Source organism: Megalobrama amblycephala, linkage group LG1 (assembly GCF_018812025.1).
Source record: "Megalobrama amblycephala isolate DHTTF-2021 linkage group LG1, ASM1881202v1, whole genome shotgun sequence".
Classification (NCBI taxonomy): Eukaryota; Metazoa; Chordata; class Actinopteri; order Cypriniformes; family Xenocyprididae; genus Megalobrama; species Megalobrama amblycephala.
The window spans coordinates 73,193,097-73,208,213 of NC_063044.1; the positions used below are offsets into that span (position 1 = coordinate 73,193,097).

At 38.7% G+C, this 15,117-nt stretch overlaps 1 protein-coding gene and 1 pseudogene across 2 annotated transcripts in view; one reads left to right on the forward strand and one right to left on the reverse strand.

The window, feature by feature from the left end:
- Nucleotides 1-15,117, forward strand: part of LOC125278694 — a 368,525-nt pseudogene that overhangs the window by 15,565 nt on the left and 337,843 nt on the right.
- The window catches only part of LOC125246135, a 58,403-nt gene continuing 43,528 nt past the window's right edge, over nt 243-15,117 (reverse strand). For both annotated transcript variants that reach the window (XM_048156991.1, XM_048156998.1), the window contains 16 exons: nt 13,994-14,065; nt 13,830-13,892; nt 11,715-11,987; nt 11,347-11,634; nt 10,990-11,274; nt 10,098-10,169; nt 9,934-9,996; nt 6,606-6,878; nt 6,238-6,525; nt 5,881-6,165; nt 5,000-5,071; nt 4,836-4,898; nt 2,002-2,274; nt 1,634-1,921; nt 1,277-1,561; nt 243-1,146 (listed from right to left, as the gene is read on the reverse strand). In XM_048156991.1, the coding sequence (XP_048012948.1) occupies nt 1,136-1,146; nt 1,277-1,561; nt 1,634-1,921; nt 2,002-2,274; nt 4,836-4,898; nt 5,000-5,071; nt 5,881-6,165; nt 6,238-6,525; nt 6,606-6,878; nt 9,934-9,996; nt 10,098-10,169; nt 10,990-11,274; nt 11,347-11,634; nt 11,715-11,987; nt 13,830-13,892; nt 13,994-14,065 (2,954 nt within the window). In that variant the 3' untranslated portion in view covers nt 243-1,135. The remainder of the gene's footprint in view (nt 1,147-1,276; nt 1,562-1,633; nt 1,922-2,001; nt 2,275-4,835; nt 4,899-4,999; nt 5,072-5,880; nt 6,166-6,237; nt 6,526-6,605; nt 6,879-9,933; nt 9,997-10,097; nt 10,170-10,989; nt 11,275-11,346; nt 11,635-11,714; nt 11,988-13,829; nt 13,893-13,993; nt 14,066-15,117) is intronic.

Here is a 15,117-nt window from a genome sequence, read left to right on the forward strand (position 1 = left end):
ATTCCACAAAACATTATTTTAAGAACTGTTTGTCCTAACATTTACACAACCTATAAAGAACACTAGTGAAAGTTATGGGAACATTCCCTGTTGAAGTGTGTGAATTTTAAAGCAAGTTTAGGAAGTCAGTCAAACCCTTAATCTTACACACTTTTAAAATCGACACTTGATGGACAGTTCAGTGTTCAGTGAATACATATACTTATGAATAATATATTTACAATAAAGAAAGACTTCCACAGTTACCATTTGTTAGATATTTTTATTAAATGTTCTCAATTTTTTACAAATAAGAGTTAGTGAGTATTTATCAGATAAACATTAGTGAAGATGAGCAACAGTCATGAGAAGCAAAACTGTGGACTACTGAGAGTATAATTGCTGTTTTCATCTTTCAAGAAAGCTGACATATCTGACAGAAGAGCTTTTAAACAAACATTTAGTAAATATTCAGAGTCCTCAACTGACCACTTTGTAAGATTTTGCGATGTTCGTTAGATGCACATATTGTTAGATGTAAAATGTATATAAACATACACATGACAGCACTGCGCCAGCTATTTTTGAATACAATATTTTCATCACATCATATTTTACATGTTTATTTTTTCCTATTAATAGCATTGGTTACACTTTATTTTACAGTGCTATAGTTACATTGTAATTACTCAAATAAGTACTGAGTACTATTAACTACATGTACTTACTATAGAGTTACAGTTAGGGTTTGGTTTAGAGTTAGTTACTTGTAATTATGCATAATTTACTGTTATTACTATAGTACATAGATGTAGTAACATGCAATCACGGCACTGTAAAGTAAAGTGTTACCAGATTATTTCAGGTCTACGTGAAATTTAAAAAGCTCAGTTACATGAAGGCTTTTCAGTCTGATTATCAGATTATACATGATACAGGTTATAAATCCTATAATCATACAGATTACAGATTATAGGATACATGCAAAAAAAAAAAACAAAAAAAAAAAAAACACACCAAAGCGAGGAATCACAAATATCACATAGTGTTAATATGAATTAAAGTAGAGCTTAAACAGCATGTTAAACCAATTTCCAGTGCATCCGCTTCCAGTGTCAAATGGAAGTAACTCCAATTACCGTGACAGGAGAGAAGCCTATTGTCCATCTACACAAATGCAAAAAAAGATTTACATTTTAATTAAGGATATCACAAGCAAACCAAATCACTACTCAAATTCTTTTTCATTCCAATATCAATAGATATTTCTGTCTGTCTACGTAACTTCTTAAATTACCTCTTTTGACGATGATTGGTTCTTTGATGCTCTTGTGGTACACAAAACAATCATATTCATCTTTTTCCTCCTTCTTGATCTCCACACTCTTCCTCATCTGGAAGGATCCATCATGGTTTGGTCTGATTCCTGTGGATTCAATCTCATCTTCAGGCAGAGATGTGTGATTTTTCCTAATGATCATCATCACGTCTTTGGGGTAGAAGCCAGTGGCCAGACAGGTGAGTTTCAGCTTGGTTTCATCATTGGTATTCTTCTTTTCAATCACATAAACATTTGGAGGAGCTGAAAACACATAATCAGTTCATCAATCAGTTTCATCAGCTGCAGACAATCTACAAACACACATTTACTCACAGCCGTTTCTGAGCTTCTCGTCTCCATATTCTCTGAATTTGTTGAGCCAGTCCACACACTCTTTCTCCAGGTATCCTTTGGTGTATTGGTTTAGGATCGGCACACTGTCCCATTTTCTCTTGGTTGGTAGAGCTGCTTCAACTGGAGCGACCCATTGAGACTCTTTATCATCAAAAGCCAAGAAGTTTTCTCCATCATAGCCGTACTCATCAATGCCTTTGGAAAACTTAAATTCATCTCCCTCCTGCTCAACTTCACAACCAACTCTCCACTGAAGAACATGAAGATCTGAAATGGAGAAGAGTCAAAATGTCTGGTGTGTCTTAATGAAAATAATGTGCAGGTTAAATTGTATGAATGTTTCTCACCTGATTCACTTTGATTCATGCGGTTCATCAGAATATGAACGTTCACATTAAACCACTGTTCTTTTCTCTTTCTGGACTCAGTGCCTTTTTCCCAGTAATCCTCCTGCATTTTCTCTTTCATCCACTGTTGTTTGGGAATCCTTCTCTTTTCTTCACTATTGTAATAGTCGATCTGTGTGTCGTCCAGCAGACCCATAGCACTGAATTCATAGATGCCCGGCAGATCCACAGGTTTAGACAAGGCCGTGTAAATGTAATACAGCGAGTGTCTCTCTGGAATGAAGAGGAATAAAATATGCATCAAATAACTGTTCACTTAAAGCTGCAGTAGGAAACTTTTGTAAAAATGTATTTTTTACATATTTGTTAAACCTGTCATTATGTCCTGACAGTAGAATATGAGACAGATAATCTGTGAAAAAATCAAGCTCCTCTGGCTCCTCCCAGTGGTCCTATTGCCATTTGCAGAAATACACCACTCCCGGTAAGAAACAACCAATCAGAGTCAGGAGGAGTGCCTTAGCAGTGTCAATCAAGCTCGTGTGCGCGCTGATCACACTCCTGTCATGCACAGCCATAGTGCACAGTGCGTACAGGCGTTCAAATTCAAGATTACCGGTGTGCTGCAGCTTTGCTTATGGCGGACAAACAATCCAGTTTCGTACGTATAATACCCCATAAAGTGCGTATCATATGCACACGAAAAACTCATTTTGGCGTATATATTCTACGAGATTACAAACTCGTACTATTGATATGCATTTTCGTGTGATCGGGCTCTATTATGTCATGATATGCAGTTTTAAGATTTTTTCAGGTGAGAATGTGCTGGTTTAAAGCTCAAATTTGTGGTTTATTGATAAAGATAGCGCCTTTCTGAAAATTTGATCTGACGTTGTCGGAGTTCACCGGACGCTCAGCGCTCATGTACCCAGCCGAGAGCAGCCTTACCTCGGCTAGTCCTTCTGACGTTTGCCGCTGGCTCCGTTTTGGCTGAGGGCAACGTGACGTTTCATAAATTTATATATGGCTATTTAACTTTTGTATCCTACTAAAGCGCTGATTTTGTACGCTTGACTGAATTGTTTGCTTTATTTCTTATTGTATATTTTTATATCTTTTATAATGGCTATTATTGAACATCAAAACTGACATTTAACAAAAAGAGAAGGTTGTGTTTTATGTTAAAGCCTATTTCATTTCATTACAGTGAAGATAATCAGAGTATGCACAAATAGTATTACATTTAATTTTTTAAATGTAAACGAAAAGAGGCAGGGTTGTTTAATATTTCATTTTGTTATAAATATACGCAGACATTGCAGATAATTAATCACTCGTTGCCTGAGGCTATTAATATGTTTTTGTTTGTTTCTTTAAATAAAACGAAAAGAGGCAGAGTGGTTTAATAACAAATTTTGTTTTATTCTTGGCTAAAATATACATACACAGAGATAACCGGAGAAGCCAGAGCGAGCTGAGTGACGTTATCAAGTACGCTGCTGTTCCATTTGCAGAATCACCGGACTTGTGTTCTCCCGTCCACGGGAGTTCGTTCTCCGGAGTCGAACTTGCCAAGTCCTAACTTCCAAGGACGCGAGTCCGAACTTAGTGATCTTGGTTTTGAGAAACGCCTAGTGTCAAAACTCTAGCCACATAACATACAGATAAATTGTCACGCACTGTGCAAAGCAACTACTGAAACCTACTAATTCACTGGCTTGTTATGTTGCTGAAATAATGTACTAGCAAACCTTCTTTAGCATTACATATCGATAGAATAATTACTTGCATACTGTAACGTTAGTTACCGTTATATTATCTTACTAGCTATTTATTACTTATAGAAATAGTGCATATACGTCATTTAGTTACATTACATGTATTGCAAAATACGTAATGTTTTGAGGACCAAGTTTGTAGTCAAAGTATGGGCAGGCCATAGTCAATGTAAATCATATTGTTGGTGTTTCGTCCGTATCAGTGAATGTGCTATAACTGTTTATCCGCCGTCATCGGTGGACCTGATTGCTTACTAGCCTGCGCGTTCACGGCAGGCTCCGTTGTGATGGGGGTGGAGCTGTGGAGGGAGGGCTGTAGCGCAGCAGAGAGCAAGGGGGAGTGACCTGTGAGTTGTGCTTGTTCAAATTTTCAGGCTAAGTCAACGTTTTCTAAAAACTCCCTACAGCAGCTTTAAAAACACACTCAGTACAAAATAGACTAAATGTATTATGATAACATGTACAAAGCCAGATCTGCAATTCAGAGTCATTTTAGTCAAAAACAGGATTGAACAAGATCCTACTGGAAACCTTTTCCTTGATTTCAGTCCAAGAAAAGACTCTTACAACACAGTTAATGGAATACCACTCATTGATTTAAAAAGAGCAGAAAATCATTCAAGAAAGATCAAAAACAACAAAGTGACCAACAAATCATCTATATTTATGGAAGCAGGTCCAATATATTGCAGAACTGTTTTGGAAGATAATTCCAAATATATTGGAATACAGAAGTATGGATATTAAATATGGATATTTTTTCTTACACAAACACATCACTTTGCTTCACAAGGCCTTTATTAACCCCCTGGAGCTGTGTTGAGTACATTTATGATGGACAGATGCACTGTCTTCAGCTCATACTCACTCATACAGAAAACAAGTTGGCTAAAAGCTTGAATCCAATATTTGATGATAAAATAGCTTAACAAATGATTTATAAGTTATTTTTCTGCAGGCCGGTTATTTTTGACCGGGAACACCACAAGTGTGATAGGGTTCTCAACACAACACAAGGGTTAAAACAGCACTGATATTTCAAGTAAAACATACTTGGTTTGGCTTTCTCCAGAGAGACAGCTGCACTGATGTCTAGTGTTTCACCACTCTTGCGTCCTGTTGGAGAAAGAGTGAAATGTTAAAGTGCATCTCCAGTGCTGTGGTGTGAATCTATATGAAATTTGCTGGTTTATATTAAAGCAACAGCTCAAACATACCATCAGATTTTTTCTTGAGCAAAGATTCTTCAGCATCAGCTGCACTGGCATTCGATAATTCAATAGGTTGTCCTGGAAAACCACAAGAAAATGAAGTGTGTAGTGGCAGTGCTATTCTCAGACATGATACTTCATACACATTTAATGTTATTGTGTCAGGTCACAATATTTCATACATACAAATAAAGCAAAATTCTGAACAATATCTAAATAAGTCTTTATATGATACATATACTTTATGTGTTTTGGCTGCTCATTTACACAACAACAGTGTTTTGTGGGCCTGAAAATACAAGCTGCAAGTTTTTGAAAATGAAACCTTTATCATTATTGTGTAAATTACAAAAATGTGAATTCATTAAAAAGGGTGACGTCATTCACATGTGTATTATATATTCAGTCTATAGGTGTGAATAGTGTTTCTTGACATACTGTAGTGACATCGCCATCTACTGGTCTGGCATGAATAATACAGTGTTTTTAGTCATTTTCGCAGATCCGTGTGAACGGGGATCATTTTGACAATGCTGTCACATGTATGTGAAAAAGTGGAAAAAAGGAAAAAGTGAAAGTGACGGCCAAGTAAAGTAACCCAAACTAGGAATTTGTTCTCTGCATTTAACGAATCCAAGTTAGTGCACAAACATTATCAGTAGTGAGTAGTGAGAACACACACACACACACATTTGTTGTTTTGCTCAAAGGCACCTCAGTCTTTTCCTGCTGGGATTGAGAATTGAACTCACAACCTTCAGGTTACTTGTCTGACTCTCTAACCATTATTCCACGACTGCCCCAAAGTTTGTCTTGTCAGCGGTGGGATAAAAACTTCACGTTTATAGTACATGCTTGTCATGTAAACATACACTAAGTTTGCATACCTAATTTGGCAATAACTGGCTCTTTGATGCTCTTGTGGTACACAAAACAATCATATTCATCTTTTTCATCCTTCTTGATCTCCACACTCTTCCTCATCTGGAAGGATCCATCATGGTTTGGTCTGATTTTTGTGGATTCAATCTCATCTTCAGGCAGAGATGTTTGATTTTTCCTAATGATCATCATCACGTCTTTGGGGTAGAAGCCAGTGGCCAGACAGGTGAGTTTCAGCTTGGTTTCATCATTGGTATTCTTCTTTTCAATCACATAAACATTTGGAGGAGCTGAAAACACAGAATCAGTTCATCAATCAGTTTCATCAGCTGCAGATAATCTACAAACACACATTTACTCACAGCCATTTCTGAGCTTCTTGTCTCCATATTCTCTGAATTTGTTGAGCCAGTCCACACACTCTTTCTCCAGGTATCCTTTGGTGTATTGGTTTAGGATCGGCACATTGTCCCATTTTATCTTGGTTATTAGAGCTTTATTAATTTGAGCGACCCATTGAGACTCGTTAATATCAAAAGACAAGAAGTTTTCTCCATCATAGCCGTACTCATCAATGCCTTTGGAAAACTTCACTTCATCTCCCTGCTGCTCAACTTCACAACCGTGTCTCCACTGAAGAACATGGAGATCTGAAACAGAGAAGAGTCAAAATGTTTGGTGTGTCTTAATAAAAATCATCTGCAGGTTAAACTGTATGAATGTTTCTCACCTGATTCACTTTGATTCATGCGGTCTATCACAATATTGATGTTCACATTAAACCACTGTTCTTTATACTTTCTGGACTGAGTGCCTTTTTCCCAATAATCCTCCTGCAGATTCTCTTTCATCCACTGTTGTTTTGGAATCTTTCTCTTTTCTTCACTATTGTAATAGTCAATCTGTGTGTCGTCCAGCAGACCCATAGCAGTGAATTCATAGATGCCTGGCAGATCCACAGGTTTAGACAAGGCTGTGTAAATGTAATACAGCGAGTGTTTCTCTGCAATGAAGAGGAATAAAATATGCATCGAATAACTGTTCACTTAAAAACACACTCAGTACAAAATAGACTAAATGTATTATGACAACATGTACAAAGCCAGATCTGCAATTCAGAGACATTTTAGTCAAAAACAGGATTGAACAAGATCCTACTGGAAACCTTTTACTTGATTTTAGTGCAAGACCTGGTCTGTATCTGTAATCGCCCCATATACCCTAGTGAATGAATTTGGCAGACATTTGTCAAGCAGCTTATAGTGTAATAGGCAGTTTTCTCTGAATCGATTTTTTGAGTATCTTGCAAAGAACTGGTTGTTTTGTGAGACTTCCGAACATATTATGACAATGTGGAATAAATATTACAACATTTGTGGAACAAATATTACAATGAATAAATATTACAACATGTACATCAGTAGTCGACTGCTGGAACGTTAGATGGTTCCCCGTCCCAGGGGAACAGTGGGTACGCACTGGAATGGAGTGAGTCCAGTAGATCGTTGGCGTAGGGAGTTCTGTGCGTACTCGGCCCAACCCAGGTACTGGTTCCAGGAGTCCTGGTAGCTGTGACAGAAGGTACGGAGGAAGCGACTGATCTCCTGGATCTTCCTTTCCATCTGCCCGTTCAACTGAGGGTGGTATCCGGAGGAGAGACTGACGGTCACACCTAGGAGGGATAGGAAGGCCTTCCATACTCGAGAGATGAATTGGGGTCCTCTGTCTGAGACAATGTCTTCGGGAATACCATAGTATCGGAATACTTGATTAAACATGAGTTCTGCAGTTTCCATGGCGGCAGGTAGACCTCTCAGGGGAATCAGATGACAGGCTTTGGAGAACTGATCTACGACTACCAGGATGCAGGTATGGCCATCGGAAACTGGTAGGTCTGTGATGTAGTCCACTCCCAGGTGTGACCAGGGCCGATCAGGAATGGGCAGAGGATTGAGCTTGCCGGCTGGAAGATGGCGAGGGCTCTTGGAGATGTAAGATTCCAATCTGTAGTTGAAGGGGACCCACACAACGACTGACCTTCCTTCAACTCAGGGGTTTGCCCGTGATGGAGTGGATCTGGTAGATGGTCGGAGAGGGCGAGGTTTTGAGCTTGAGTTGTCGACAGAGCGCGCCGGAGATGAAGTTTCCTGCTGACCCTGAATCGAGGAGCACCACCACTGGAATAGATACATCAGCAGCAGTAAGGTTTACAACAGTAGTGAGTGGTTTCATCTTTTTAATGGAGGGAATGATGGCACTCACCATGGGACGAGGAGGACGGATGGGGCATGCAGATATGACATGCCCAGGAGCACCAAAATATAGACAGAGATTCAGGGTCAGCCTTCGTTGAAGTTCAGCAGAGGAAAGTCTGGAGTTTTCTATTTGCATGGGTTCGCTGGCTGGTTCTGGAGGGCTGACGGGTTCAGACCGACGGAGGAGGGTGTTGAACAGTGGCTGGCCCTGGTGTTCTTCTATACACGACTGCATACGAGAGCCAACGTGGATGGATAGCTGGATGAAGCGTTCGAGGCCGATGGAATTCTCGTATGCAGCGAGATGCAACCGCACCCTGGGTTCCAGACCTTGACGATAGGTGGTGATGAGAGCTTGCTCGTTCCATCCACTAGTAGCGGCCAGCGTTCTAAATTGCAAAGCATATTAATTGACAGACATTGAACCTTGTTTTAAATTGTAGAGTTTCTCACCGCTAGAAGAGTCAGAGACTGGTTTGCCGAAAACTTCCCGGAAATGGGAGACGAAGGAGTGATAGGATTGAATGACAGGACCTTTCTGTGTCCAGAGGGAGTATGCCCATTGTAAAGCCTTGCCTTGGAGTTGAGAGATGATGAACGCTATTTTTGAGGTGTCGTTGGGGTAGAGGTGCGGTTGCATCTCCAGGACCAGCGCACATTGCAGGAGGAAACCGCTGCAATCCTCCGCCGATCCGGAGTAGGGCGCTGGTTTGGCCATGAGACTGGAGTGAACGGCAGGTGAAGGAGTGAAGCTGGTGTTTGCGGAAGTGACTGTTGGTGTCGGTGACGGTGTTTGAGGAGTGAGTGCTCGGCGCAAAGCGTCCATGAGCTCTTGGAAGGGTCCGGGTGACTCATGCTGGTATCAGGCTGTTGAGGTCCAGTCTTCTGTTACAATATAGAAGGGTCGGAGACAGGAGTACACAAACAGTGATGTTTATTGATACCAGCAAGGTGAAACAGCAGTGCAGGTGCATATTAAGTGAAGCAATGATGATGAATGGAATGCAGATAAGTGATACTGTCCTTTTGTGATCGTAGGAGTGGAGAGCTTGAATGATGCTGTTGGGGTTTGAACTGTTTAAACTGAAAGCAACTTGTATGTACAAATCTTAAAATATGTCAGTGCCATTGTTTTGATGCACACCAGTAATGTTTTTTTCTAATGTATTTTTATAAAAGATACTTAAATATCCCAATTGAACTATGGCCTAATCCTGACTAAGGCTAAACCTTGTCAGTGAAACCAGGCCTAAAGGATTAGTTCACTTTCAAATGAAGATTAGCCCAATCTTTACTCACCCTCAAGCCATCCTAGATGTAACTGACTTTCTTCTTTCTGATGAACACAATCAGAGTTATATTAATAAATATCATGACACTTCCAAGCTTTATAGTGGCAGTGAACGGGACCAACAAGTATGAAGCTGAAGAAAGTGTCTCCATCCACATCATCCATCATAAACATACTCCACATGGCTCTGCACTTTCTTCAGCTTCATACTCCTTAATCCCATTCACAGCCATTATAAAGCTTGGATCCATCAGGATATTTATTAATATTTCTCAGATTGTGTTCATCAGAAAGAAGAAAGTCATATACACCTATAGGTTGGATTAAGGGGGAGTAAAGCTTGGGGTAATTTTCATTTCAAACTGAACTAATCCTTTAATGGTACATTTACAATTAACAAGCAGCTCCTGTAAGAAGCTCTGAATGTAATGATATTTCTCCTGTGTTACACTAGAGCCTGTGGAGAAACAGAAATGAGTCAAAACAGCACTGATATTTCAGGTAAAACATACTTGGTTTGGCTTTCTCCAGAGAGACAGCTGCTCTGATGTCTAGTGTTTCACCACTCTTGCGTCCTGTTGGAGAAAAAGTGAAATGTCAAAATGCATCTCCAGTGCTGTGGTGTGAATCTACTTGAAATTTGCTGGTTTATATTAAAGCAACAGCTAAAACGTACCATCAGATTTTTTCTTGAGCAAAGATTCTTCAGCATCAGCTGCACTGGCATTCGATAATTCAATAGCCTGTCCTGGAAAACCACAAGAAAATGAAGTGTGTAGTGGCAGTGCTATTCTAGGACATGATACTTCAAACACATTTACTGTTATTGTGTCAGGTTACAATATTTCATACATATAAATAAAGCTAAATTCTGAACAAAATCTAAATAAGTCTTTATATGATACATATACTTTAATGATTGAATGAATGATTTTATGTGTTTTGGCTGCTCATTTACACAACAACTGTGTTTTGTGGGCCAGAAAATACAAGCTAAAAGTTTTTGAAAACAAAACCTTTATCATTATTGTGTAAATTACAAAAATGTGAATTCATTAAAAAGGGTGACGTCATTCACATGTGTATTATATGTTCAGTCTATAGGTGCGAATAGTGTTTCTTGACGTAGTGACATCGCCATCTACTGGTCTGGCATGAATAATACAGTGTTTTTAGTCATTTTCGCAGATCCGTGTAAATGGATCGTTTTGACAATGCTGTCACATGTATGTGAAAAACTGGAAAAAAACGAAAAATTAAAAGTGACGGCCAAGTAAAGTAACCCAAACTAGGAATTTGTTCTCTGCATTTAACGAATCCAAGTTAGTGCACAAACATTATCAGTAGTGAGTAGTGAGAACACACACACACATTTGTTGTTTTGCTCAAAGGCACCTCAGTCTTTTCCTGCTGGTATTGAGAATTGAACTCACAACCTTCAGGTTACTTGTCTGACTCTCTAACCATTATTCCACGACTGCCCCAAAGTTTGTCATGTCAGCGGTGGGATAAAAACTTCACGTTTATAGTACATGCTTGTCATGTAAACATACACTAAGTTTGCATACCTAATTTGGCGATAACTGGCTCTTTGATGCTCTTGTGGTACACAAAACAATCATATTCATCTTTTTCATCCTTCTTGATCTCCACACTCTTCCTCATCTGGAAGGATCCATCATGGTTTGGTCTGATTTTTGTGGATTTAATCTCATCTTCAGGCAGAGATGTGTGATTTTTCCTAATGCTCATCATCACGTCTTTGGGGTAGAAGCCAGTGGCCATACAGGTGAGTTTCAGCTTGGTTTTATCATTGGTATTCTTCTTTTCAATCACATAAACATTTGGAGGAGCTGAAAACACAGAATCAGTTCATCAATCAGTTTCATCAGCTGCAGATAATCTACAAACACACATTTACTCACAGCCGTTTCTGAGCTTCTCGTCTCCATATTCTCTGAATTTGTTGAGCCAGTCAACACACTCTTTCTCCAGGTATCCTTTGATGTATTGGTTTAGGATCGGCACATTGTCCCATTTTCTCTTGGTTATTAGAGCTTTATTAACTTGAGCGACCCATTGAGACTGGTTAATATCAAAATATAAGAAGTCCTCTCCATCATAGCCATACTCATCAATGCCTTTGGAAAACTTCACTTCATCTCCCTGCAGCTCAACTTCACAACCGTGTCTCCACTGAAGAACATGGAGATCTGAAACAGAGAAGAGTCAAAATGTTTGTTGTGTCTTAATAATAATCATATGCAGGTTAAACTGTATGAATGTTTCTCACCTGATTTACTTTGATTCATTCGGCTCATCAGAATATTGATGCTCACATTAAACCACTGTTCTTTATATTTTCTGGACTGAGTGCCTTTTTCCCAGTAATCCTCCTGCAGTTTCTCTCTTATCCACTGTTGTTTGGGAATCCTTCTCTTTTCTTCACTATTGTAATAGTCGATCTGTGTGTCGTCCAGCAGACCCATAGCAGTGAATTCATAGATGCCCGGCTGATCCACAGGTTTAGACAAGGCTGTGTAAATGTAATACAGCGAGTGTCTCTCTGCAATGAAGAGGAATAAAACATGCATCAAATAATAGACTAAATGTATTTAGTCTAATCTTGTCAGACTAGAGTTGCACACTTTCCACTGACCATTTAGTGTACATCAGTTGTCGTGAACACTAGCCATTGTGGTGGATTATGGGAGTGAATGTGTGCACTCGATAATTTCCTCTATGGTCAACTACAAATGGCTGTACCCTCTAATCGTGCACTATATAAGGGTATAGGGGGGCATTTCAGACACAGCCTTAGTGTTAATAATAGCAGATGCACTTGGCTAATGGGACATAACATCAAGGCCCTTCCAGAAGAGCAAAGGTCTAGTAAGAACAAATATAATCCACAGACCTGCTAACAGACTTTGTTTGTTGCAAGTAGCAATAGATCCTTTGGACCAACAAAAAGTTGAGGCTAGAATAATTATAACGACGGACAGTGTTGGGGTTTGAACTGTTTAAACTGAAAGCAACTTGTATGGACAAATCTTAAAATATGTCAGTGCCATTGTTCACACCAGTAATGTTTTTTCTAATGTATTTTTATAAAAGATACTTAAATATCCCAATTGAACTACGGTCTAATCCTGACTAAGGCTAAGCCCTGTCAGTGAAACCAGGCCTAAAGAATTAGTTCACTTTCAAATTAAGATTAGCCCAGTCTTTACTCACCCTCAAGCCATCCTAGATGTAATTGACTTTTTTCTTTCTGATTAACAATATGAGTTATATTAATAAATATCCTGACACATCCAAGCTTTATAATGCCAGTGAACGGGACCAACGAGTATGAAGCTGAAGAAAATGTCTCCATCCACATCATCCATCATAAAGGCTCCGGTATACTTCAAACAAACTTCTTTTTTGTTCTTCGTTTAGGGGTAAAACAAAGTTCGAAATGTGTGACCAGCGATATACTGTAAACGAACATCTGACGATGAATATGTAAATATGTGCCATGCACTTTCTTCTCATTAACAAAATAAACACAACAAAAATGAGAAAACAGCAAGCATTTATTATAGAAAGCATAAGAAAAGCGTCTGATCATAACAGCATGGGAATGTTAGCACGAGCTCTGTAAATTAGCACTCCAGTCACGTCACGTCTTCATATAGCACTTTATTCAATGGATTGCTTAAAATCAAGCAGCTTTACAGTATCAAACATGAAAAACGGTGTTAGTGCCTCATTTTTTTACAAGCACAACTTCATTTTGTACTATAAAGCGGCTGTCCAATGTGTTCATGTTTTCATCCGCAGAGGTCTTACCTCAACAAACTCTACAGATCAAATGAGTCAGAGACGTGTTCCACGCGAGTGAAGGCGGAGCCTCAGCGCACACCTCCTACGTTATCTTCACTGACCAATGGTAGTATGAAGGTGTTTTGCAAGCCATTTCGAACTCCCAAAAAGAACACAAAACGAACTTCGTTTTAGCCTGATTTTGTTCGAAATGACGTCACATCAGTTCATACTTCGATTTTGTTTGAAGTATACCAGGGCCTTAAATGTACTCCACATGGCTCTGCACTTTCTTCAGCTTCATACTTCTCAATCCCATTAACAGCCATTATGAAGTTTGGATGAGTCAGGATATGTATTAATATTTCTCAGACTGTGTTTATCAGAAAGAAAAAAGTACGCCTAGGTTGGATTAAGGGGGAGTAAAGCTTGGGCTAATTTTCATTTCAAACTGAACTAATCCTTTAATGGTACATTTACAATTAACAAGCAGCTCCTCTAAGAAGATCTGAATGTAATGATATTTTTCCTATGATACACATTTAATGGAGAAACAGAAATGAGTCAAAACAGCACTGATATTTTAGGTAAAACATACTTGGTTTGGCTTTCTCCAGAGAGACAGCTGCACTGATGTCTAGTGTTTCACCACTCTTGCGTCCTGTTGGAGAAAGAGTGAAATGTCAAAATGCATCTCCAGTGCTGTGGTGTGAATCTACTGGAAATTTTCTGGTTTATATTAAAGCAACAGCTCAAACGTACCATCAGATTTTTTCTTGAGCAAAGATTCTTCAGCATCAGCTGCACTGGCATTCGATAATTCAATAGGTTGTCCTGGAAAATCACAAGAAAATGAAGTGTGTAGTGGCAGTGCTATTCTCAGACATGATACTTCATACACATTTAATGTTACTGTGTCAGGTCACAATATTTCATACATATAAATAAAGCTAAATTCTGAACAATATCCAAATAAGTCTTTATATGATACATATACTTTAATGATCGAATGAATTACTTTATGGGCTGTTTACACTAGGGGAAAGTGGGGTGAGTTGTGCCAGTTTTTACTTAAAGTGACTTTAAAGTGAGGCCATGGCAGTAATGCCTTCAACTTAAGAATGCACATGTATTTCAGGATGTGGTGCATCCCCTGAGAACAATAACTTTGGATCTGAAATAAACTGTTTCAGAAATATAGCTTTTGGGAAAAAAGTGGTCTCATGGCAACTTGCCCCCTGGTGCATGCCTTTGGGGAGATTATGTTGGGGTAAATTGTGCCAGTCATTTCTGAAGTAAAACAGAACATTTTAATGTTATGAACTCTAATGCTATATGAAAGCAAAACAAATTCAATACAAAATTACTAATTTAAGGTTTATTTAGATATTGTCACCCTATTAAACTGTTGGAATAAGTCATATTTTGTAGTTTTTGGGAAAACACAAAAAATGTAAATACACAATATATGATATTTGTAAATCATTTCAGGCAAAAGGCTTTGGCAATAGATGCCTGTTGACATACATAGAACGCTGTCTGTCAATTATGTAACATATAAGAATAAACTGCATTCCAAATTATGCAAGTGACATATCAGTAAGATTTCAGTAGAATAAACATTCAGATTTTAGTTTTTCTAAGAAAATGTTTGTTTATTTATCCATGTCTTTTTAGATAACTGGTATCAATCTCAGACAAAATAATTTGCCAGGTCTATGGAAACCCTACTTAGAGGTTGTTCCACATTATTAAGCAAGTCACAGTTCTCATGCAATATGGGGAGGAAGAAAGATCTTTCTGAAGATGAAAAGCATGAAATGGTGCAATGTTGTGCAAAAGGCATGAAAACAACTAATATTGTGTGAAACTGAATGGAGATTATC